A 24,053-nucleotide genomic window follows, 5' to 3' on the forward strand; every position below is an offset into this window, starting at 1 on the left:
AATACATCATGGGTAACTTGCCAGGCTCTCTGAGAGGGGCGGAGGAATCGAACTCGGGTTCAAGAACACCTACTAGAAACCTTGGAGAGTTTTGACGTTGAGCGGGAGAAGAAAGGAGAAAGCAAAGAGATGACTTCCTGCTGTCTGTGAAGACTTCGTGGAGGATTTGGCATTGGAAAGGGACCTTGAAAGATGATTAAGAAAGCCTGGCCTTGGTTCCAGTTCACAGAGAAACTGGCAGGAGGAAAGGTACAGATGAAAATAAATCTCCAACACCTTTGAGGAAGCTCCCTGGGTCGCCCACTGGGCTCAAAATAAGTTTTGTGAGGGTTGGGGACTTGTTCGGCGAAATTTAAGAGATCAGAAAACAAAACAACCATTTCACAAATGAAAAAAGTTAATAAAAAACGCTCGAGCGAGTTTTATTTGGGTACATGTGTAAATTTCAGACATAAGTAAATTTTATTACATCAGCAACTCAAACACGTCTTATTAGACAAAGTTTGAATACTGTTAATACTTAGACACTTTTTCTTCCCCATTTTGTCTAGCTACATGTTCATATAAAATGCAAAATTCAGAAATATCAAAGATTTTAACAGTGGATAGTAAGAGTGCACTACTGGCATGTCATTTGCAAATGGCAGGGTCAGCAGTGCTTCAGACCATGCAAACGCACATACAGCATAAATTCAGCAGGTGAGCTATCCCTGGTCCTTGTGTTAACTTTCTACAAGGCACTTGAAAGAGACTTCCAAACAAGCATTTAGCACTACATATCTATACTGGCGATATATATACTCTTAGGAAATTGTGAAATTGATAATGACCACTCCCATCAACCAGTCTAATTTTGGAAAACTTCATCTAATAGATTTTGCTGAGTATGTTTAGAAGAAACAAAATAGCAGTGACTATTGGGAAACCAGAATGCCAAAGTTTGGAGATGTTTAAATCAGGGGGTGGAGCAAAAGTAGAGTCAGGAAGGCATTTGCCTAGCTCACCCCTGACCTGGTTGGGTTCCTGGCATTCCAAATGGTTCCCTGAGCACTGCCAATAGTGATTCCTAAATGGAGCGTCAAAAGTAAGCCTGAGCACCACTGCGTGTCGCCCCAAAGCGCTTGAAGATGTTTAGATCAAATCTTTACCTTTGTTCTTGTAAATTGGCAGACTGAAAATTAAGCGGCACACGACTTACTTCACCCCTATTACTTCATTTAGGCACCACCAGAGCATACGACAGTGTGAGGAAAACAAACCATTATATTTTCTCTCAAACTATAATCTAAAAGAACACCTGCTGTAGCAATTACACATAACACTGTGATTAAGGAAGGTTTCATGGAGATGGTATTTAGAATTTAGTGAGAGAAATGTTTTAAGTATTCATACAAGATACAGTACCTGATCTATAAAGAACTACTTAAAAAATATATACAAATCAGGAAAATGAGTTTCCTTGATAAGTTTAGTCAGCGATCTCCAAACTACAGATCTTGGATAGGCTGCAAAGAAACCAGAAGCAATGGAATCTGTTGGGTATGCAGTTCCAAGGGAGATCAGCAGCACTCAATGTTTACGGAAACAGTAGTATGCTGCACTGCTGGAGACAGAGAATGGGGGCTACAGCATACATGGGGCAGTTACCAGTTTGATTCCCAGCTCTATGTATGGTCCCCTGAGCACTGTCAGATGTGCTCACAAAATTAAAAAGTTGCATCAGATCTTAAGACTTTATGTTTTGTCGGTTTTTATATACGTGTTTTTATCTTGTAAGAAAATCTTGAGAAAGTTGACTTTAGGAGGTTGTTCTAGCTTAGTCTAATAATGTTGAATCTGAGGCTCCTATGCACAGGAAGGGTAAATGATGAATCAAGACTTGGTCAGCGATTAAATGAGAAAGGCCAGAGAAAAACAATAAAATCAACCTTCTGATATATGGGAATAGTTGTCAGAATTTTAGGTTGGATGGAAAAGGAATTAAAGCTGGATTATTCACACAGAAATGAGCAGTTGTAACAAATGTTTACAGACTACTTGAAGGGAGATAATCCAATAGTTTTGTTAACAATGAAGAGAGTAGTAGGAAATTTCAGTACTTGGGGGAACAAGTAATATAAGGGGATTATCAATGGTTGGTATAGTATCTTAGTGTCAAAAAAGGAGGGTTCAGTGACTCATAGAGATAGTGTGGTAACAGTATGATAAGAGACACTAGTTGTAATACAGGTTAAGAAGGTAAAAAAAGGCAGACAGCATAGGTGAGTGGCATGGGTTTTAACGAGATCTCATCTACAGCAGATATATACATTTTTTTTACTGGTCACTGTTAACAACGAAACCCCAGTTTTTCTTTTTTAACTGAATCACTGTGAAACAGTTACAAAGTTTTTATGATTTTCAGTCATACAATAATTGAACACCCATCCCTCCACCAATGCTCACTTTCCACCATCATCCCATCCGACCCTCCCATTCTTATAAATCTCTTAACATAAAGGCAGGGGGTGATATTCCCAGTATCCCTCCTACTACCCCTGCCTCGGTGGCAGGCACCATCCCTTTTGCTCTTGACTTTGGGCATCCTGGTTTGCAATACAGATATTGCGAGGCCATCATCTTTAGTCCCTAGTCTACATTTAGCACACATCTCCCACTGGAAGCGATCCCTTCAACCATCATAGGCTTAATGGTCCCTTCTCTATCCTAACTGCCTTCACCCCCAGCACATGAGGCAGGCTTCCAAACTGTGAAGCGATCCTCCTGGCCCTTGTCTCTCTCGACTGTTGTATCTGACAGTGACTCAAATTTAAAAAAAGGCTTATAAATTGATGATGCTTAGAATTCCTCTTAGTAGCAACTACTCTGTTAGAATGAATCTTCTGAGTATACTGCAGACTGATACTATTAAAAAATGAAACTAGCTTGGATTGGCAACCAGGAGATTGCAATTTCTGAAAATGATAACAGGCTAGGAACTTTATGTATCTAATATATTATCGGAGTTAAAATTTAACTTTATGAACCATAAAATTCATAGAGAAACTCTAGTATCACGATCACAATCATCCTGTTCGTCGATTGCCTCGAGCAGGCACCAGTAACGGCTCCTTCGTCCTAACCCTGACATTTTAAAAAAGTGCCATATTCAAGGCTCTTTCAGGGTTAGGAGAATGAGACCCATCATTATTACTGGTATTTGGCATATTGGGTACGCCACGGGGAGTTTGCCAGACGCTGCTGTATGGGCAGGTTACATTTGGTAGCTTGTCAGGTTGTCCAAAGTAACAATGAGATAGTACAACGTCGTGTGGCGGGGAATGCGGCCGCGCGCTTCCGGGAGCTGGTTTTTATAGTCTCTGGTATAAAGATAAGTCTATAACTCTAGCTACTTATAGATATATACATATATAAACACTAGTATATTCAAGACAATAAATCTTTCATCTGAAACTTTTTTTTTTCCTTCCTTTTTGGGTCACACCTGGCGATGCACAGGGCTTACTCCTGGCTCATGCACTCAGGAATTACTCCTAGTGGTGCTCAGAGAACCATACGGGATGCTGGGGATTGAACCCGGGTTGGCCGCACGCAAGGCAAACGCCCTACCAACTGTGCTATCACTTCAGCCCCTCATCTGAAATATTAAGAGAACTTTATTTTTCCCCAGGGAACTGGTATCAGAAGACACTCTCTTTCACGCCTTCCACATGCTGCTTCATCCTAATTCCCATGTTTTCCTACCCACTGCTCTCTGTTCTTCCAAAATAACAAAGTCAAAACAAAGCATCTATAAATTGTATCACTGTCACTGTCCTCCCATTGTTCATTGATTTGCTCAACATTGTGAAACTTGTTACTGCATTTGGCATATCAAATATGTCACGGGTAGCTTGCCAGGCTCTCCGAGAGGGGCAGAGGAATCGAACTCGGGTCGGCCATGTTGGCCGCATACAAGGCAAATGCCCTACCCACTGTGCTATCGCTTCAGCCCTCTATATGTATATATCTATACCTATATGTAGCTAGAGTTATAGACTTATCTTTATCTGAGACATTGACTGCAGGTATTAGGAAGGAAAGAATATATTGCTCTAACTGACCTAACAAACAACCACTTTAACTTTCTAATATTTATAGATTTAGATACAATTCAAGTAGGAACTTTAGTAGTGTTATTATTGTCACTGTCACTGTCCACCCGCTGTTCATCAATTTGCTTGAGCAGGCCCAGTAACACTGTGAGACTTGTTACTGTGTTTGGCATATCGAATATGTCATTAATTTTTATGTTACTTAATGCTCACGTTTAGATAGGAACTAATTTTAACATGTTTATACAGTAATTCACTTTTATAAAGAAAGTGATAAACATGGACATACGGTCTACTAATCCACAAAGCTTTTAATCCATTGTACTTTGAAAAGCATTTATTCGATAACATTTGTTTTCTGATGGATTTTATTTTTTAATTTTTATTTATTTTTTTCTTTTTGGGTCACACCCGGCAACGCACAGGGGTCACTCCTTGCTCTGCACTCAGGAATTACCCCTGGCGGTGCTCAGGGGACCATATGGGATGCTGGGGATCAAACCCAGGTTGGCCACATGCAAGGCAAACCCCCTACTTGCTGTACTATCACTCCAGCCCCTGTGATTGATTTTGAACCACTTATTTATCTTGATTTTTCTTCTACAGCTAAATTAGAAATTTCTTCTCTTAAAGAATGTAATAATAAAAAAAATGCAGTGTTTATATTTATAGACTTTCTTCTCTGATTTTCTTATCTGCCTGCTTCAAGGAAATCCATGTGTTCAATATACTTGCTCTCAGTTTTGCCCATACCAAATGGTTGTTTAATCCAAATATCTGAGCTGCAAACTGAGCTGATCCTTCTGGAGAAAGTATTGTTGAACAGCCAAGACCTATTGGTTCAGAAAAAGAAAATGGAACTCACGATTAGTAAATACCATTCAGTCAACTCTTCCATACTCAGAGAAGCCCTATTCACCACAAATTAAAAATGCTATTATCACTCATATTCCTTATATCCAAAGCTTGCATTTATTGAGGGAATTTCCATCTTTATCCTTAGAGAACTAAAACAATTAGGAGAGGATAAGCAAAATTTATCTGCCATACACTGAAATCTTATACACAACTTCTATCATTTTTGACCGAACCTACTCGCAAAGCGAAATTTATCTGTCACAGCATTTTTTAACAAAAAAAAAAAATAAAAACAAAACTTTTGTTTTATTTTTTAAATAAAAACAAAATCTTCTGTATTCACTATTTAAAATTTTTATAATATTAATATGTATTATTTTAAAATGTAGCAGTTTTTTAAAAAAAATTTTAATTCAATCACTGTGGAATAGAGAATCATTGGGTTTCAGTCATATAGTATTCCAACACCTATCCTTTCACCAGTGTATATTTCCCAGCACCAATGTTTCCTGGTTCCCTCCCATCATCCCATCCACTTTGATGGCATTCACGCCTGGCACACCTCACTCTGTCTCTATCTCTCCTCCCTCCCTCTTCCTCTTCCTCTCCCCTGCCACTCTCTCCTTTTTGGGCACTGTGGTTTGTAATATTGATACTGAAAGGTTATCAAGAATATCCCTTAGAATGCCCTGCCACAGAGGCGGGGTGGGGTGGGGTGGGGTGGGGAATGGGGTGTGGGGATGGGAGGGCTACTGAGATCACTGGTGGTGGAGAATGGGCACTGGTGGAGGGATGGGTACTCAATCACTATATAACTGAAAACCAAGCACTTACAGTTTGTAAGTCTACAACTGCAGCTCATGGTGTTTCACTAATAAAAAAAAAAAAAGAATATCTCTTAGCTGCTTTTAACCCTCACATCTTGTCCAACGTAATCATTCCCAATTATTATTGTCATAGGAGTCTCTTCCCTATCTTACCTACCCTCAGCCCCACACACATTTGTGGTTAGTTCCAACCACGGACCAGTCCTAACCCCCGTTTACCCTGACCATGGATATTATTCTTCTACAATATATATATTTTTTATATACCACAAATGAATGCAGTCATTCTATATCTGTCCCTTTCCTTCTGACTCATTTCACTCAGCATGATACTCTCCATGTCCATGAAGGAAACAAAATCTTAAGAGTAGAATAAGAAAGTACCTTTGAGGAGTGGGGTTGTAAAAGCAGTTTCTGGATGTGGTCTGAGTATAATCAGCTAGCTTATATACCGCCTCCCCAACCCCTGCAAAGTCACATTTTTGTTCTGGGGCCACATCTGATGGTACTTAAGATTTTCTTCTGGATCTCTGCCAAGGAACTCCTGGTGGGACTCATGGGACCAAATGAGATACCCAGATTTGAATCAGGGTTGGCCACATGCAATGCAAGCACCTTCCCCACTGTACTCCCACTGTCAGCTCCCAACTGCCAGCGATTTTTGGCCTAGTAGCTCAGCTTCCTCCTGGATGGTACTAGATAAAATTTTACGTATTTTTCTCAGCATATCCTTCATTTTCTAAGATGAATGAATAAACACACTCAGTGAACACATAAATGTGGTATGCATTTTTGTGCTTGGGGTGTGTGGGGGCTACTTCTAGCTCTATGTTCCAAGGATGCACCCTGAATGCAAAGCATGCTTTTTATGCAATTGGCCCACTGAATAATCTCTCCAGCCCCTCAAGATTTTTTATTTTGGGGGGGAGGTGGTTGGATGAATAAGGGGCACACCTCACAGTGCTCAGAGCTTTTTCCTGACTCTGCTTAGGGTTCACTTCTGGCAGGGCTCAGAGAACCATTACACTGTACTAGAGAATGAACCCGCACTGGTCTCCTCAAGAAAATGGTCTACCCATACTATCCCCCTCCCTGTGCCTGGGAGATTTTTAACACAGAAGTGGGTAAATCTTTGAAGCTTTATATAACAACAGTAATAAAAAAAATAGGCATAAACTTGTTAAGAACAAAGCCTTCGAAAACGAAGAATATCTTAAGAGCTGAAATAGCATATGGAGTGAAAACAGAAATTAGTACGCCCACTCATCTTGGATGGAAGAAATTGGGTGAAAATGAAACCAGAGAAGGAAAACCGATAAAAGTCAAAGCAGTTCTGTCATCTAATCCCCTTTCTCTCCGAGGGTAGAGTTTTGCAATTTTGGGAAGGTAAGCAAAACTTCAATGGAACTGTGGGTTACAGATACAGATACAGTGGAGGTAGAGAAGGTCACAGTGAAACCAGGGATTAAGTTTACACACACAGATTAAAACCCCCAAGACATGTGTAGTCAGGTCTTTCCTTCCAGGTAAGAGAATAAGATCAGAAAGTTTCTCTGGGTAATTCTGGTCAAAATATGGGGAAAAAAACATTTGTAAGGCTAGTCAAAAAACTAGCCTACCAGATCACGCCACAATAGAGCCCACTTTTGGCAGGATTCACCCAACTGCACAAAGTTACCAACTGGTTTTTCATAATGCCCCACTTGTACAGAGCCAATGGCTAAAGATTACTAGACAACTGTAGAAAGGAACTACTATGAAAGAAAGGAACTAGTATGAAAGAATATAATAATTTCAGAAGCCAAAGGTGTTAGTGTAAAGACTAAGGGATGTTGGGGTTAGTGGTAATGGCAGAAAAATAAAGATCTCTTTGATTAAAAAAAATTCAAATTAAACTCAAATGAAGAGTCGAAATGTCGGTGTTGGAGTACAGTGGGTAGGGTGTTTGCCTTGCACATGACAGACCCAGATTCAATTCCTAGCATCCCATATGATCCCCTGAGCATCACCAGGAGTAATTCCTGAGTGCAAAGCCACGTGTGACCCAAAAAGAAAAAAAAAAGGAGCTGAAAAGTCAATGTGAGGAAATGAATACAGAAAACAGAGAATAGCAAACAAAACAAAACAAACACACACACAGAAGAGAGGAGATGGTGTAAAAGTATAATGCACATGGTTCGTATGCCAGAGCCCAAATTTGATCTCTGGCACTGCATAGTCCTCAGAGCACAGCCGGGTTTTGTCTCCTACTCAAAGAAACATGAGCCTCCCTATCCCAGGATATTCTGAAGGCTGAAATCTGAAAATCCAAAAGAGAAACTGGAAGAGGAAGTATATATCTAATTATGGCACCAATTAAAAAAAAGCAATTATCTTTAGATATTCATAGATAAATATGGTTATCATGGTAATAATTAAACCCAGAAATCTGAGGCTGGTGAGACAGTCAAATGGTCAAGGTGCTAGTCTTGCACATGCCAGACTCTGGGCCAATTCCCAAGATCACATGGTCCTGAGCAGTGTTGGATGTGACCCTGCAAGCATCACTACAACTAAAAACCCAAACCTTTACTCCACCCACCAGCCCAGGGATATGGCTTAGTGGTAGAGCATAAGCCTATGTGAGGTGCCTGATATAGTCCTTGCCAGTGCAAAAAAAAAAAAAAAAAAAAAAAAAAAGTTCAATTGGTATAGGATAAGCCTCGAATGCCTGAGGCCCTGGGTTTAATTCTCAGCATCTTGCCCAAGCACTGCCTGAAGTGATGGGCCCCAACAGTTCTATCAACTAGCAACAATGAAGTAATTATACTTATAATAGAAGACAACAAAATCTAGAGTCTTTTCACTTTTAGAGAAAGAGTTAATATACTACAATGTCTAATATATTCTTTAAAATAATTCATCAGCAGGGGGCAATGAGGCATTAATTGATAAAAGTGAGTGATGGACGCAGAGAATCTGAATATGCCATCTTGTACTACTTTGCATATTTGAATTTTTAATGAGCATTTCAAAAACTCAATGTATCTCACCACTGGGCAGTCGAAGAGAAGACCACACGTCCTGAGATCCCCAGTCTGGAGTGAGGGGAGGGCAGCTGATAACCGGATATGCAGTGTTACCAGATAGCACTGGTCCTAAGCCATTGCTCCTGCCTGCCACGGCCACAAACACAGTAGGAATGCCATCCCCTAGGGAAATCACAAGTTTAGAGTTATGCTCAGCATTCAATAGATTTTATAGATTTAAACAAGACACTATTAATACACACACACACACACACACGGTTCACTCTATCAATTATTACGTGTCAAGGAAATGAAATTACAGAAACAGATTGGGTCAGTTTGAGCCACATTATACTATAAGGAGGTACCAGAGTTTTACTAATCAATAGCAAAATGGCTCAAAGGCCTTTTCGGATTACTGCTACTTAGGCTAATTGAAAGAAAGAAACCAATCACATAAGCCACAAGAAGCAGAATGTATGGAGACCCAGTTAATAGGTTCAGAGGAATTTCTTTCTTTCTTCTATCCCTACTCTGATCAAGCATCTTTAAAAAGAAAGTATAGTGGGCAGGGTACTAGCTTTGTATGCAACTGACCCAAGTTTGAGCCCCGCATCCCATATGGTCTCCCGAGCACTGCCAGGAGTAATTCCTGAGTGCAGACCCAGGAGTTATCCTGGAGCATTACCAAATGTGCCCTCCTCTCCACCAATAATAAACAAAATAAAAAAGAACACTTCTTCCATATCAGAAATGTTTTGTTAAGTTCCCAGTGGCCCATTATTTGAGATTAGTGCTACCCCCCAGAGACCTGTATGTTTCAAATAAAACTTTAGTTAATTTCATGTTCTAGTAGCACTATAGCACTGTCCTCCCCTTGTTCATCGATTTGCTCGAGCGGCACCAGTAACGTCTCCGTCTCGAGACCTGTTGTTACTGTTTTTGGCATATCAAATATGACATGGGGAGCTTGCCAGGCTCTGCCGTGCTGGCGAGACACTTTTGGTAGCTTGCCAGGCTCTCGGAGGGGACGAAGGAATCAAACCTGGGTCGGCCAAGTGCAAGGCAAACACCCTACCTGCTTAAAATTAATTAATTAATCATTAACATATGTTCTAGTACCTCCAGTAAAGGTGAGACACAAGGGAGGACCTATTGCTTCAACCTCAGGTCTCCACATTGACAGGGCACTTATATTCTGGTGGAGCAAACTGGGAACAATGTCTGAGGGGCATATTCTTGATAAAGACTCATCTTTTTCCCGCTTCCACTTCTGCAATTCTTTATGAAAAGAAGAGACCCTTTAACTCTTTGGAGGTATCAGGTGTGCCTATACACTTCTCCTTGGGAATTCGAGAAAGTTCTTTTCCAGCACTGCTAAATGGAAAGATTTGAGGCGGACTAGAAGACCTTCCCCAAATCCTCTAGTTATGTGGCACCTACCTTCATACTCGGCTTTAATCCTCAGAGTTTCATCGGGTCCTTTGTGAGCCGATGTCACTCGAAGTTCACACGGAATGCCAAAATTTCCACAAGCCTTCTTGATTTTGTCACAGTGACCAAGATCAGAAGTTGAGCCCATCAATACAACAACCCTGCATTGACTTTGTGATTTCAGAAGCAACTAGAAAAACAAAGGGGTGGACATGCAAGACAAGAGAAGGGCAAAAATAGATTCAAATAGGGTCTAGAGAGGTAAGGTGCTTCCCTTGCATAAGGCTGGTCCCAATTCAATCCCTGGCATGAATGTAGTACCCTGAGGACCAAAGTGTGTGGTTCAGCTTCACACCTCCCTTCCTCAATTTAAGGCAAACATAAATTACCACATAGACAACAAAACTAAAAGATTGAAAAAAAAAAAGGGTTGGAGAGATAGTACAGGAATTAAAGTTTTTGCTCTATGCCCCATCAACTGTGGTTTGAATTCCTGACACTACACATGGTCTCCTGAGCACTACCATCACCGAGTAAAGCTAAAACAGTTTCTAAGCACCACCAGGTTTGGTCTCAACCCTACCCCTTCCTACCATGATGAACAAAAGAGCCAAAAATGCAATACTGTTTCTATTTAGAGTGGTCTGCATAATACCTGGTGAGTAAAAATTTTTATAAAAGTATAATAAAAGAGTTCTAATTCTTTTTTTGTTTTGGGGCCATACCTGGTCTGTTCCTGGCTTTATGCTTGGGGGCTATTTCTGACAGTGCTCACTCCCAGCAGTGCTAACAAGGACCAAATCCAGGCTCCCACATGCAAAACATGACCCCTCTTTATGGAGGCCGGGCGAAGGCAGGGTGCCATACCTAGTCGGTCACTTCAGAAGTGCTCAGAGGACCATGTAGCACGGGAAACTGAACACGAGATTCCTACATGCAATACATGCACTTGACTCTGAGTCATCTGCTCGCCCCATTTTTTAAACCAAGATTTTCTTTGGGGGGGGGGGGAAGCATAATAAAGCATGATTTTCTTTGTAAAATACTTACCTCTACTCTTTCTGCAACCCACTCAAAATTTCTCTTGACCATTTGGAGTCCTTCTGGAGTTACTTCTTTGAGGTCACGGTATGACTAGATAATAAAATACAAAAGCTTCAACTTTAATACATGCTGCTGAAGAAAGCACAAAATACATAAGTTTTAAATACAAGTTTTCTATTATAGTAATAGTAATGTTCTAAGTTATTTGGCTCCTGAGTTTTGGGTAGAGATTATGAAGGGCTTTCACAGCAAGAGAAAGATCTGCAAATATATTTATTTCCAGAAGTAAGTCCAGACCGAAGCATACTTAATGTTCATTTATGGATAAGTAGCTGCAATGACCTGCCTTAATATGTTTATGGTATTAAATATACAGCTGACCTGTGCTAATCATGGATTTCACAGTGAAGAGAAGAAATGGAACTGAATTCTCTGGAACCTTGGAATACAATTTTAAAGCTGCCACTTAGTTTATTTAAATTATTTAAGTTGGGGGGCCATATACCTGGCAACGCTCTGGAGTTAATTCCTGCAGGATCAGCCAAGTGCAAGGCAAGCACTCTACCTGCTATACTATCTCTCTAGCCCCGTGACAATAACTTTTTAAATCAAACTATCCTCTTAGAACTTCAGTTTTCAATTAACAAATGTTGGTAACACGCTGAGCCCAAAATGAGAAATCTGCTTTGCAAATGTAAAATATTGCTATTTTTCAGGATACAGAAAATCTAAGAGGTTTTAGATAAAAATAATTAGCAATCATCTCAGGTTTAGACCATAAGGAAAAACAATTGTCTCTTTTTTTCTTGGTTTGGTTTTGTCAGATTTAAAAACCCCGAAGAATTACCTGTTTGTCTTTCTGCTGGCTTCGATCTCCTGCTGGCCAAAGTCTCCATGAATCATTATCAATGACATCAGCAAGAACAATTTCTTTAGTTGTTACATCAACACCAAATTCAATCTAGAAACAGCACCAACAAAAAAAATTATGTATTATGAAAAACCTCTTTGCTGTTACTTCTTTGCTCTATTTTTTTTTTTTTGTACCTTCATATCAACCAGCGTACAATTCTGAGGCAACCAGGACTTCTCCAGTATTTCAAAAATGGCCTGCGTAGCGTGGCTCATAATGTCCACTTCAGTCTTTCCTATAGCAAGTCCAGCAAAGCAAAAATTTGCAGCAATCAGTTGTTCCTCAGACCACTGGGGATCATTATTAGCATCATCCTGTGAGAAAAACATTGGTGTAGTTATTTTACATCTGAAAGTTTTAATTTCCTAGAAAAAGTCCTTTTCTCCTTGAACATGAAAGTAAGAATATTAGTTTTTCTACCAATCTAATGTTTGCTTAAAATAGTTTTAACTTATAGCCATTATTTTAATTCATCTACTTTGGAATTAAAAATATTTAGGTAGCTGATTACTTACAGGTCAAAGTATTTGAAAGAATTTGTCCTCCTTCTACAGATTTAGAGACAAATTTGTGATTTAACTTTTTCTTTAACTTATAGTCAACAGAAAGGCCAAGACATTTTTAACCATCCATTCTTTCCAAAATGCACCTTTCACAATATTGTGGTATCATTCTTAAAAAAGAGCTTATAAAGACCATTAAGTTTTAGGTACATTATGTAATAACTAAAGAAAACTGCTTAAGAGGTTATCATTGTTATTATTATTTTTGCTTTTTGGTTCACACCCAGCGATGCTCTTTGCTTTGCACTCAGAAATTACTCCTGGCAGTGCTTGGGGGACCATATGGGATGCTAGGGATCCCCGGTTCAACGGTGTGCAAGGCAAATGCCCTACCCATTGTACTATTGCTCTGGCCGCACAGTTACGAAATACTTTCTTTACAGTTTAGGTAATACCCCAGACACTACTTTTCATTTTTTCATCCTAATAAATTTTATTTTTTATTTTATTTTATCCTAATTTACATAATTATTTTAATAATTTTTTAAATTTTTAATAAAATAAATTTTACGTTTTATTTTATTTTTATCCTAATTTACATAATTATTATGTGAATTCTTTATATTTATTTCAGATGGAAGATGCAATACAGACATGAAAATGGTGTTTCTAGGTTAGAATATGAAAATATGCTTTATATTTGCCTTTACTTCAACAGTAAAAAAAAAAAAAAACCAAAACATTATTTTGTTTTGGGTGATACCTGGTGAGATGTGAGAGCTACTCCTAGCTCTGTGTTAGATATTACTCCTTGAGTTATTCAGAGGACCACGAACTGGGTAGGTACCCTAGATGAACAGCATGTGCTTAGCTTTTCGAGTTAACTCCCCAGTCTCTCAACAGTAAAATTTAATATGCTGTGGGTCCAGGGAGATGGCTAAAAAGGCAAAAGTGTAAACTTTGCATGCCGGAGCCTGAATCTGATCCCTGAAGACTGCCGAAGTGGATACCCTAAGCACTCAAGTCAGGAATAGTAGCCCATAAGCGATATTTGGTTTGGCCCCCAAATAAATTATGAATTGCTACTTCTCTTCCTAGAAATAGTCAATTTGTATTTGTCCATTTTGCTAATTAGATTATGTGCAATTTCAGAGATGTTCTGTCTTGAAAACATAGTCATTACTGAAGCATTATTCACGTACATTTCTGGAGTATTCAAATCTTTGTAATTTTAAGTTTGTTAGTTTGCAAAAGTGAGTCACAGAAAATATAATTACCTTGAAAAACATCTCCACTTTAGGTGGGTAAAACTTGTATCCTTCCTTGACACCAGGATTTCTTTTGAGAAAGGAACCAGTTGCTATTCTTCTACAAACCCATTCAATTGGAATCATTTCACACTTGGGTGCAATGAAAGCGGTATCCCCACATTTTCTGGTGAAAGCAGTTTTGATGCCTACAGAGAAAAAGTTTTATTTAAAAAAGCACCAAAGTAAATAAATAAATAAAGCACCAAAGTTGTAATAAAGGCAAAACAAAAGATCATAAAACTTCCATTCACAACAATAGCAAACCATAATCTAACACTCTGAAATGGTACAATAAAAGTATACCGTTTTAGAAAGAGGTGAAAGTAGAAAAAGTATTAATTATGGCTTTCTACAGCTTATCAAAATACTAAGGAATTGTAATGTCACATGGCACAGTGTTCATAACACTGGTTGGTTTGTCTTTGCTCCTTCTGTAGGGAGTGTTTATTTCCTCCCACAACAGTGCTCCTGAGGCACACCCAATTCCATCAGGCACTAATAATCCTTTACTGCTTTCTCTTTATGTCCTTTGCATGGTTTAGCAATGTCCTTTTTGTAAAGTTGATGCTATGCTTTGTAACATGGGAGTTAATTGACTGCAAGTAATATTTACTCTTGGGCATCCATCATATTTACCTGACTTAAGCCTCAGTTGCCCTTACTTCTTAAGATCCCCAAAAGGAAAGTCCCAGCAAGGAACAAGGATGGACCCAGGGCAAGCTGTAAGCTACCCCAGCATCAAAAAGGGACAGGCTAAATGCTACAAGAAGTATAATTAAGAGCATGGTCATGGACAAACTCTGTCATGACCCCAAAAGAAGTAACTGAACAAAGACCCTGCTGGGGTTAGGAAAGACTAACCTGGCCTGAGGACTGAAGTCTGGGATATATAGCAAGATGTCCCCAGGAAGAGCCAACCTTTAAGTTTAATATATCTCTTACCATGTCCATACAAAATGGCAAGGACTAATAGTACTCAATATAATGTTTATGCATAATGAATTACTACTCGCTAAGGAGAAAGCAATTATGCCCTAGATGGGCTTGAGCAGATCTCCTAGTAATCTCAGAGTGCTGAACCCCCAGATGAGATTTTGTCCCAGAATTTATCTTCTAGAAGAACTCCCCTGAAGGAGGGATTTAATATCTGTTTGTTGTTAGGATAATGTTCAACCCCACCTATGTGTACTCCTACCCTATAATATTTCTATGTAACTGCTTGTAAGAGAGAAGTAGGGAGAACGAAGCTGTAAGGATGAGGATAAGAATGAAATAGTCACTGAGTACCAGCTAGCCAGGGGCCCCATTCCTGGGTGCCCTGTTCCCTCACCTTGTCTGTAGGCCCGAGCAGGTGGTCCTTGCCACCAAACACACGCCCATGCTTTTTGAACTCACAGTACAGAATATTTAAAATAGAACAATTGGGTTCCAGTGTCTTTACCTTTGAAAAGCAATTTAATTTGAACACCCCTGTACTGCACACCTAACTTGCCATAAGGTCCATAAATAATGTAGTGGCAGTACATGAAATCATTTAGTTGCAGCTTGTACATATCATTCACCCATAAAATAGCGATTTTCTTATCACAACTGGCCTAAATTTTGGATATGGTTCTCTTATGAAGTATGAAGCAATTAATTCTGTGGACAAGAGACAAGACTAGCTTATCTTCTGCTCCCAAAGCAACTATAATGGTGGGTAAAACTGACAATGAACTATTCAATACTTTGGAAAGCAACCAAAAGCAACAACTATCTGCAAAAATGGTTTTGTTTTTGGATCACACCCGGTGGTGCTCAGATGTGCCCATGGCAGAATGAGAAGGTATGCTTGCAGTCTTTTAAATAGTTTTCACGGCTTTCAAGTGAAAAGAGGGATTTGAAATTTTGTGTTATCTCTCCAGTTAGCAGAGTAAACGTTGCATATACAAGTAGTGAATTTCAGCCCATCAATCTGTGGCATGAAATTGGACTCAGGTTAATTTGCAGAAGGTTTTGAGTCAGCCTAGAAGAAAAATCCTTTCCTTGTCTGTAGGCTGTGAAAAGTCCTGCAGCCCCAGTCCAGCTGCATTCCGCCCTGCTGAAGATACCAGGCCAACCAAAGCAATAAAATCTGGAGGCAAACAGCTGATAATAAAACATTTAACATGAATTTGTTTTTCCTCCAAATGTTCTACGGAGGGTGATATTAATCTGGAATCTGAAATACACATTTCTTATTTAGTACACGCAAAAGTTTCCTCTTCTGAGAATAGCCTGCCAGTTCCAACTGCATAAAAGTTGGGTGGGAAGCAACTAACCAGGTCTTTCTCTTAGTGTCTTTCTCTCTGGCAGCCCACAACTCGGACAAAATTTTCTTCCTTTTCTCCATTCAATAGTGGTCTTTTAACAAATTAGAGCTGCCTAATATTAAAATGGGCTTTCCTCCAGGAAAGTTCTTCAAGATGGAAGATGTCTTAGGAGAAGGAAGTTGTAGAAAGGATTACAAATAAGAAAATAAAAATAAGAAAAGAAAATAATATAGCAAAGTGCCAAGATTCCTTCGAGCTAGTTAAATGATACTACCAAATATTACTAACCTTGAGTATTACTATAGTGAAACTTAAAAGTGTCTTGTCTGGCTACTGGCCAGGTGGATGACTCAGTGGTTTCGGCGCATGAGACCTGGGTTCAATCTGCCCCCTCTTCCCTCCCACACCACACATCCAAATGAGCTTGGTTTGTGAGACTTCCCCAGGTATGTTAATCTGAACAAGAGATCATAGTGTGTCTAAGAGAAGGGAGGAATTTGTGGAGGATGTTGTTTACTTCTTTCCTATACTAACAAAGAAATAACTGATAATCCATAGGGTATTAGTTCAAATAATAAGGGTGAGCTCCTTACCTGCTTCTTGTAATAACTGGAAAATACAACTGGTGATTTTGTTTGAGATGGCAGCTTTTCCTTCTAACTGGTTCTTTCTGGCTGCATTTCCTGCAGTTATTTGGTCCTTGGACTGTAGGAGAACCTTTCCCGGATTCTCTAACAATTCATAGACCTCTTTTGTTTTACCCTCATAGAGTTTTTTACCAATATTAACAACTGTGGAAATAAGAAAGGAAACATCAGATGTGGGAAGGAATTTCCCAAATAATAAATATTAAATCATCTAGACTAATAAAACCAGAGAATATATAAATTATCATTAGTGTAGATTAGCTTATTTCTACTTTTTAAGTCTTTAAAAAAATTTAATGTATTTTCAAACAGCATGAATGCTTCTCAAAAAATTAGAAATTGAGCTCAGATTTGACCCAGCAATACCACTTCTGGGGATATATCCCAGAGATCCAAAAAAGTATAGTAGAAATGACACCTGCACTTGTATGTTCATTGCAGCACTGTTTACAATAGCCAGAATCTGGAAAAAACCCAAGTGCCAGAGAACAGATGACTGGTTAAAGAAACTTTAGTACATCTACATAAATGGAATACTATGCAGCTGTTAGATAAGATGAAGTCATGAAATTTGCACATAGGTGGATCAATATGGAAATTATCTGGGAGACTAACATCCAAAAATAGTAGAGATAAGTACCAGAAGGATTACCCCACAGCTTAGAAGCTGGCCTGGCATGCTTGGGGAAAAGGCAGCTCAGACAGAGAAGGGACCACCAAGTAAAGGGTGCTAGGAGGGCCTGCTCAGGATGGAGATGCGGACTGAAAGACTACAGACCAAACATGGCGGCCACTTAATACCTCTCCTGCAAACCACAACACCCAAAAGGAGAGAACAAAAGGGAATGCCCCGCCACAGAGGCAGGGTGGGGTGGAGGTGGTGGGAGGGAAGCTGGGACCATTGGTGGTGGAAAATGGGCACTGGTGGAGGAATGGGTACTTGATCATTGTATGACTTGACCGTTGTATGATTGAAATGCAAGCACGAAAGTTTGTAAGTCTATAACTATACCCCACAGTGATTCACGAATAAAAAATTACAAAACCCCCCCCAACAATCTAATGTATTTCCAAAGTATCACATTTGATTCCACAATCCTGTTTAGAATTATAATTCTATAAATTCAGAGATCAGGAGTTAATGTGCCAGAGGAAATTTCTCTGTGCATACTGAAATGAGTTTATCTGGGAGCACCTCTCTGTACTTATTAATCCTGTTTCCACACTACACCACCGATAGCTATCTTTTCACTAATAGCAGAAAACGGCAACAAACAACAAAAACAAAAGAATTCAATTCTGTTCATGATCATTATGGCCTAAATAAAACTAGACCTTAGTCATCAGAACATAGAGGTTAAAGTTAAGGAATATGTTAAAGGACTTAGTGCGAGAAACCATCCTTCAGGGTCCCCGGGCGCATCTCTCTCTTTCAAGCTTTTTGCATCGTGTACCAGGTGCAGGGGATATGTTAGAAGACAAGATTCCAATTCAACTCTCAAGGGACTTGAGTCTGAGAGATGCAAAAATTAAACAAAACGTGAATAAAATGTAACAAACATATAAAGTATGGAATCATACGTTTACAGCAGAGCCATATAAGCTAGTTTATACATTAGAGATTAAAGACTAGAATAAAGTAAAGTTTAGGCTGAGGTCCTAAGACTGACCACGTTTTAGCCAGCAAGGAAAAACAGGGGTAGGTAGTGGTGCAGTGGAAAGGAAAAAAAAAAATCCACAAGGCTGATGACTATAAGGCTTCTTATTACTGGAGTTCTGGGTGAGCACTTGAGATAGGGCAGAAGAGGGGCCAAGCAATAGCTGAGAAACAGAAAAGACTGGTGGGAGATAAGACTAAAGTGGTTCATCAAGAGTTGATAAGCAGGGGCTGGAGCACAGCACAGCGGGGAAGGCATTTGCCTTGCACACGGCCCACCCAGGTTCGATTCCCACCATCCCATACGGTCCCCCCACCCCCAGCACGGCCAGGAGGAGTTCCTGAGTGCATGAGCCAGGAGTAACCCCTGTGCATCGCTGGGTGTGACCCAAAAAAGCGGGAAAAAAAAAGGTTGATAAGCAGCTAATAGAAATAACTAGCTGCAATTTGCAATTCAGTTCATTTGGGGGAGGGTTTGAGAGGTGGTAGCATACCTGGTGGTGCTCAGGGGTTATTCCAGGATCTGTGCTGAGGAATGCCCACCCCACTCCCAGCCCCAGTGCTTGGGGGACCAGATATGGTGTTAGGGATGAACTCTGAATTCACCACATGCAGAGCAAGTGTCTTCCTTTTTTTCTGTACTTTCTGGCCAGGCAATAAACTCTAATAGGTGCCTCAGCCAGACCCCTAATTTCGAGAGAATCCCATCTGCCAACTGTGGCATCTTAACTTGTGAATAAGGTAAAAAAAAAAAAAATTAGCCCCAATTTAGTGCTCCAGATTCGTACTTCAATGAAACTTCCACAACACCCTCCCAGGCTTTGAGAAGTTCTAAAGCTGAAAACACAATCTGCTTCCATTCCATTTTACTACTCAGCTTTCAGGCCTCATAAATCATGTTGGTTGAGTTTACAACGTATTCAGTGAGCTATTCCAAAACGCCCATGTGGCTTTTAAATAAAATGATAGATTTCCATTATGAAAGATCATTAATGACTACTATTTATGGCTATAATTTATGGCAGAGAATGAAATTAAATTAGGGCAGGTGGAAGAGATAGGCACACATCAGGAAAGAGAAAGAACCACTAGTAGCTTATGTGGATGAGGGGAGAAAGGGACTCTCATTCACTGCTGGTAGGAATGCCAATTGCTCCAGCCTTTCTAGAGAATGGGCATCCTTAAAAAACAAGAAATTGAGCTCGCTCCTGGGAATGTATTCTAGGCCCTCCCCCCCCCCAAAATCACAAGCAGAAAAGCCATCTGCACTCCTACATTCACTGCAGCACTATTCACAATAGCCAGAATCTGGAAACAATACAAGAACAGACCCGGATTAAAAAAACTATGGTACATCTACACAATGGAATACTATACAAGTGTTAAGAAGAGTGAAGTCATGAAATCTGCTTATACATGATGAAAATGGAGAATATCATAATAGGTGACATGAGTCAGAGGGAAGGGGGCAAAGAGAATGATTGCACTTTTTGCGGGACATTAAAAAACACAATACAAGACTAATATCTAAAGACAGTAGAAATGAGGTCCAGGAGGACTGATCCACAACTGGAAGCTTGAGGCAGGTGGGGGGGGGGGGGTGAGGGCAGAAACCTGGAGACACTGGTGGTGGAAAAAGCAGGGTTAGCTTGTGATATTAGTATGCATAAAATACACAACAGATTTCAGCATGATTAAAAAAATGATTCAACCCAGCAAATTTTTAATAATGTTTACATCCAACCAGTACATAATGGACTGAGTTAAATAAAGGTTATTACAATTAAGTTCACCTGTTTCTTTTTACAGAAGTAGCTAACAAAGCGACATAGCCTTATATTTTTATTAGACAGTGTTTATCTACAAGAAACACACAGGGAATAAACCCATGAATTAACTTTAGTGGACTCGTGCTTACAATTCACAGGAAAAAAAAAACAACAGTAATTTTTAGGGGGTCCACCCAGGGCACCAGAATACTAGTACTATATATCATGCCCCTTAGAGGGACTATTTCTTTAGGGGATGGCAGAAAAAAAAATCTGGTCTATCACATCTATGGAACTCTTTAGCATCTGAATCTTGACTGCTAGTCAGGTTAAATTTTGGGTTTTAGACCATATGCTCGCGGTGTGGGGGGGCTGCAAAGGCAACGCATATGCTCCAGCCCCTTGAGCTCCATCTCCCGGCCCCAGGGTACAATTTTTTTTGGTTTGATACCGAAATCCAATTCGCTCTGGCAGTAATTGTCCTGATTTGGCAATATAAGCAAATTGGTGGCGCAATCACAAACCAGAAATTGGAGAGGAGGGCGCAGTGCGCGTGGCTTAGCTTAAGTGCTGGTTGCTCCTGGATTTGTAAACGATCCTGTTATCTATAATAAATGCAAAATCATTCAAAAAAGCGTCTCTGGGCTCTGGCGCTCTCCAAAGCCATCATCCTGGTATCGGTAAAAGACAATTTTGGAAAACACCGCAAAGCCTGCACGGACAGATCAAAGATTTTTTTTTTTCCTAAAAAGATTCAACTCTTAACTTTCTGGAATTGGAGGTTATTTAAAAAAAAAAAAAAGAGTCCCCTAAACCGGAAATGCCAGACTTTCCCGCGTCAGCGCTCGACTCTCAACTTGGTTTTGTTTTGGCAAGGATCTACGCGGGAGGTGCCCAGCGCCCCAATTCCTTCCCTTCCCGCGGCGTCGCCCGCCCGGGGATTCGGAGAGTCCCGAGAACCCGGGGAGACGCGCGTGATCCCGCGCGATGGAAGCGCAGCGCCCGGACCACGTGTTCGCCGACCCAGCGGCGCGGCGCGGCGCGGCCCGGCGCGGCCCGGCGGCGGGAAGGAGGCCCTGGAGCTGGCGGCCCACGCGCCGCGCCCGCGGGGCTCCGACGGGGCGAGAGCGGCGCGCGGGGACAAAAGCCCGCGCATCCCGGGCGCCGGCCACTTACCCTCGGCCGTCGCCATGATCGCGCGAGGACAGGAGATGCAGCCCCGGACAGGCGGGCAGAGAAGGACTCTGGAAAAAAAAAAAAACAAACAGCGGAGAGGCTCACGGGGCGGAGGAGGGAGGTGCCGCCCGTTGACACGCCCCCCCCACGGCCCGCGGCTGCCCCCCGCGAGTTCCCCAGCCGCGCTCGGGGCTCCGCCCCCCAGGCCCGGACTCCCGCAGGCAAACCCTCCCCCCCTCCCCGCACCCGCCTCGAGGCTTTCCCGCCGCGCAGGCGCAGCGCCGCCCTATCGCCCCTCCTCTCCACCAGCCCGTCGGGCGCGAAAAGCTGCTCGCTGGCCGCCCGGCCTTTCCGCTCCTCTCACTGAAGCGACCCGAGTGCCTTCCGGGCCGCCGGAGCAGCGAAAATGGAGCGTACCAAGGCGTCCGGCCTGTGGAAAGCACGCTGGAGAGGGTTACCAAGTTTTATAGCTTCCGAGGGGGAGAAATGACGTGGGCACGCCCCCCCCCCCAAAGTCTCAGCGATCGCCCGAGTCGCGGGCGATTTCCACGTGCAGCCAAAAGGTGCTCCTCCCGGCGCTCCCCCGGGGGAGCTCCACCCCCGTGCCCTGGGCCCAAGGCCCCGCCCACTCCCGAGCGTAGTAGCTTTCGCCTGCGGCCTCCGGATTGGTGGGCCCGGAGTGGGCGTGGCAGAGTGGCGGAGGGGGGCGGGGCGAGCGGCTCCAGCCGGCTGAGGGCGAGCACGCGCCGCCGCAGTAGCGAGGGTCGAGGCGCCGCGGGAGGAAGAGGCCGTCGCGGGCTGAAGAGCTGCTGGGCGGGTTGGGCCGAGCGTGCGGCCGCCGAGTGCGCAGAGCCCCGGCCGCGGCTTGCAGGTCCCGGCACGTGCTTCCGGCGGCAACATGGAGCTGGAGGAGCTGGGGATCCGGGAGGAATGCGGCGTGTTCGGCTGCATCGCCTCCGGAGAGTGGCCCACGCAGCTGGATGTGCCGCACGTGATCACGCTGGGGCTCGTGGGGCTGCAGCACCGGTGAGCCCCGAGGGTGAGAACGGGTGGCGGGTGGCGGCGCGTGTCGCGGCTTCTGGGGCCGGGGTCGGAGCCGCTTCCCGCGTGCCGCGAGGGAGGACCGGGCGGCCGGACCGCTCGTAACCTGGACCACGGCGGGCGCCTCGGCACGCGCGCCCCGGCGGCCCTTCCCGCCTGCCTGCTGGGGACTCCTCTGCCCTCCCTCCCTGTCCTCTGGCCAAGGTCTCGTAACGCCCGACCCGCCGCGGGGTCGCGCACCCCCGGAGTGGGGCGGGGGGAAAAGTTCATCTTGGGGAGCGACCGGGTGGGGGTGGGGTGCTGCCGCTCCGGGACCCTAGGACGCCTTGGGGTGCCGCCTCCGAGCCGCCCATCCCGCGCGAACTTCCGTTTCCCGCGGGCTCGTGGGTTTGGAGGTAGGTGGTCATTGTTCCCGGGGGTCCGGAGTTAGTGGGTACCCGGGGAGAGAGGGTCGACCGGCCGCGTGGCCGGCGCTCCCGGGGCTCCCGGGGCTCGGGCCGCCTCGAGACGCCCTGGTCGGTGGAAAGGGAACGCGCCAACCTCGGACCGCCGTCCACCTGCCAAGGATTCCCTCATCCACATTCTTAGATAGTGAGCGAACTGCACTCGGCGGTGAGGAAGGAGATGCCAGGCGTGAACTGCTTCGTAGAAAGAGCGCGGAGGAGTGCGCGTGGGGCAGGAGGCACGCCGAGTTTGCAAACTCGCTTCACTGCCTTGGCGTGAAGAGATCAAGTTTGGGTGTTTTTTGGGTTTTTTTTTTTTTTTTTTTTTTTTTTTTGGTGATTCTTTAGTTTTACTACCTGCCCCCTACCTGGAAGTTGGTAGAACAACTGCACTGGGCTAGGAAGTGTGCAGTTAAGTGTGACAGTGTCCCTTGAAAATCCTGCAAATTTCTTAGGCAGCGACGGCTAGGACGGTGGTGGTGGTGGGGACGGGGGTCTTGGCAATAACTAACTAGCAGTAAGGGTTCCTAGGCTTTCTATCACCCACTCGACACTGATCAGGCTGGTCTTGGTGGCTCCCAAGCACTTGAGTTTGCTTTTTCCGGAGGCGTGTGCTCCTTCACTGCACAGTTAGGAATGCGGATCAATTGAATCAAAGCATATTTGCATCCCGAATGGCTCTAATCTTGGGTAATTATGGGTTTGACCCTCGTAGAGATCTTGTTTTCAGATACATGTCTTGAGAGTACTTGGAAATAGGTTTCAGGAAAAAAAAATAAAATCTATTTGGATAGTAGCTCTAAGTAGACATTAGTTTATATCTAATAGGTGAGATGTTTCGTTGGGATCTTCTGTCATGGAGGGAAAGTATTTAGAAATGAGAAATCTGGAGCGCTGCTGCCCAGTGCTAAAAAACATAAACTGACCTTGAATCTCCACCCCTCCCACTCCTTAACTGTAGTTATGTTTTGGTTAAAATACCTCAGAAAGTTCATCCCTGATCTCTGTTTTAAGTATATGCGTGATTGGAAAGGGACA

General features: G+C 42.6%; 2 protein-coding genes across 2 annotated transcripts in view; one reads left to right on the forward strand and one right to left on the reverse strand.

The window, feature by feature from the left end:
- Window positions 1-392: 392 nt before the first annotated feature.
- On the reverse strand, window positions 393-21,602 carry PAICS (phosphoribosylaminoimidazole carboxylase and phosphoribosylaminoimidazolesuccinocarboxamide synthase). Its single transcript, XM_056111425.1, has 9 exons — window positions 21,532-21,602; window positions 16,876-17,073; window positions 13,959-14,137; window positions 12,313-12,492; window positions 12,113-12,226; window positions 11,272-11,355; window positions 10,231-10,411; window positions 8,812-8,970; window positions 393-4,927 (listed from the first exon to the last, which is right to left on the reverse strand). The coding sequence occupies exons 1-9, from the start codon at window positions 21,545-21,547 to the stop codon at window positions 4,761-4,763; spliced, it is 1,278 nt and encodes a 425-aa protein (XP_055967400.1). The 5' UTR covers window positions 21,548-21,602; the 3' UTR covers window positions 393-4,760.
- A 722-nt stretch (window positions 21,603-22,324) lies between these two features.
- PPAT (phosphoribosyl pyrophosphate amidotransferase) overlaps window positions 22,325-24,053 on the forward strand; it is a 45,044-nt gene continuing 43,315 nt past the window's right edge. Inside the window, exon 1 of the mRNA XM_056111424.1 lies at window positions 22,325-22,557. Within this exon, the coding sequence (XP_055967399.1) occupies window positions 22,430-22,557 (128 nt within the window). The 5' untranslated portion in view covers window positions 22,325-22,429. The remainder of the gene's footprint in view (window positions 22,558-24,053) is intronic.

This window comes from Sorex fumeus, unplaced genomic scaffold (assembly GCF_029834395.1).
Source record: "Sorex fumeus unplaced genomic scaffold, SorFum_2.1 ptg000013l, whole genome shotgun sequence".
NCBI classification, from domain to species: domain Eukaryota; kingdom Metazoa; phylum Chordata; class Mammalia; order Eulipotyphla; family Soricidae; genus Sorex; species Sorex fumeus.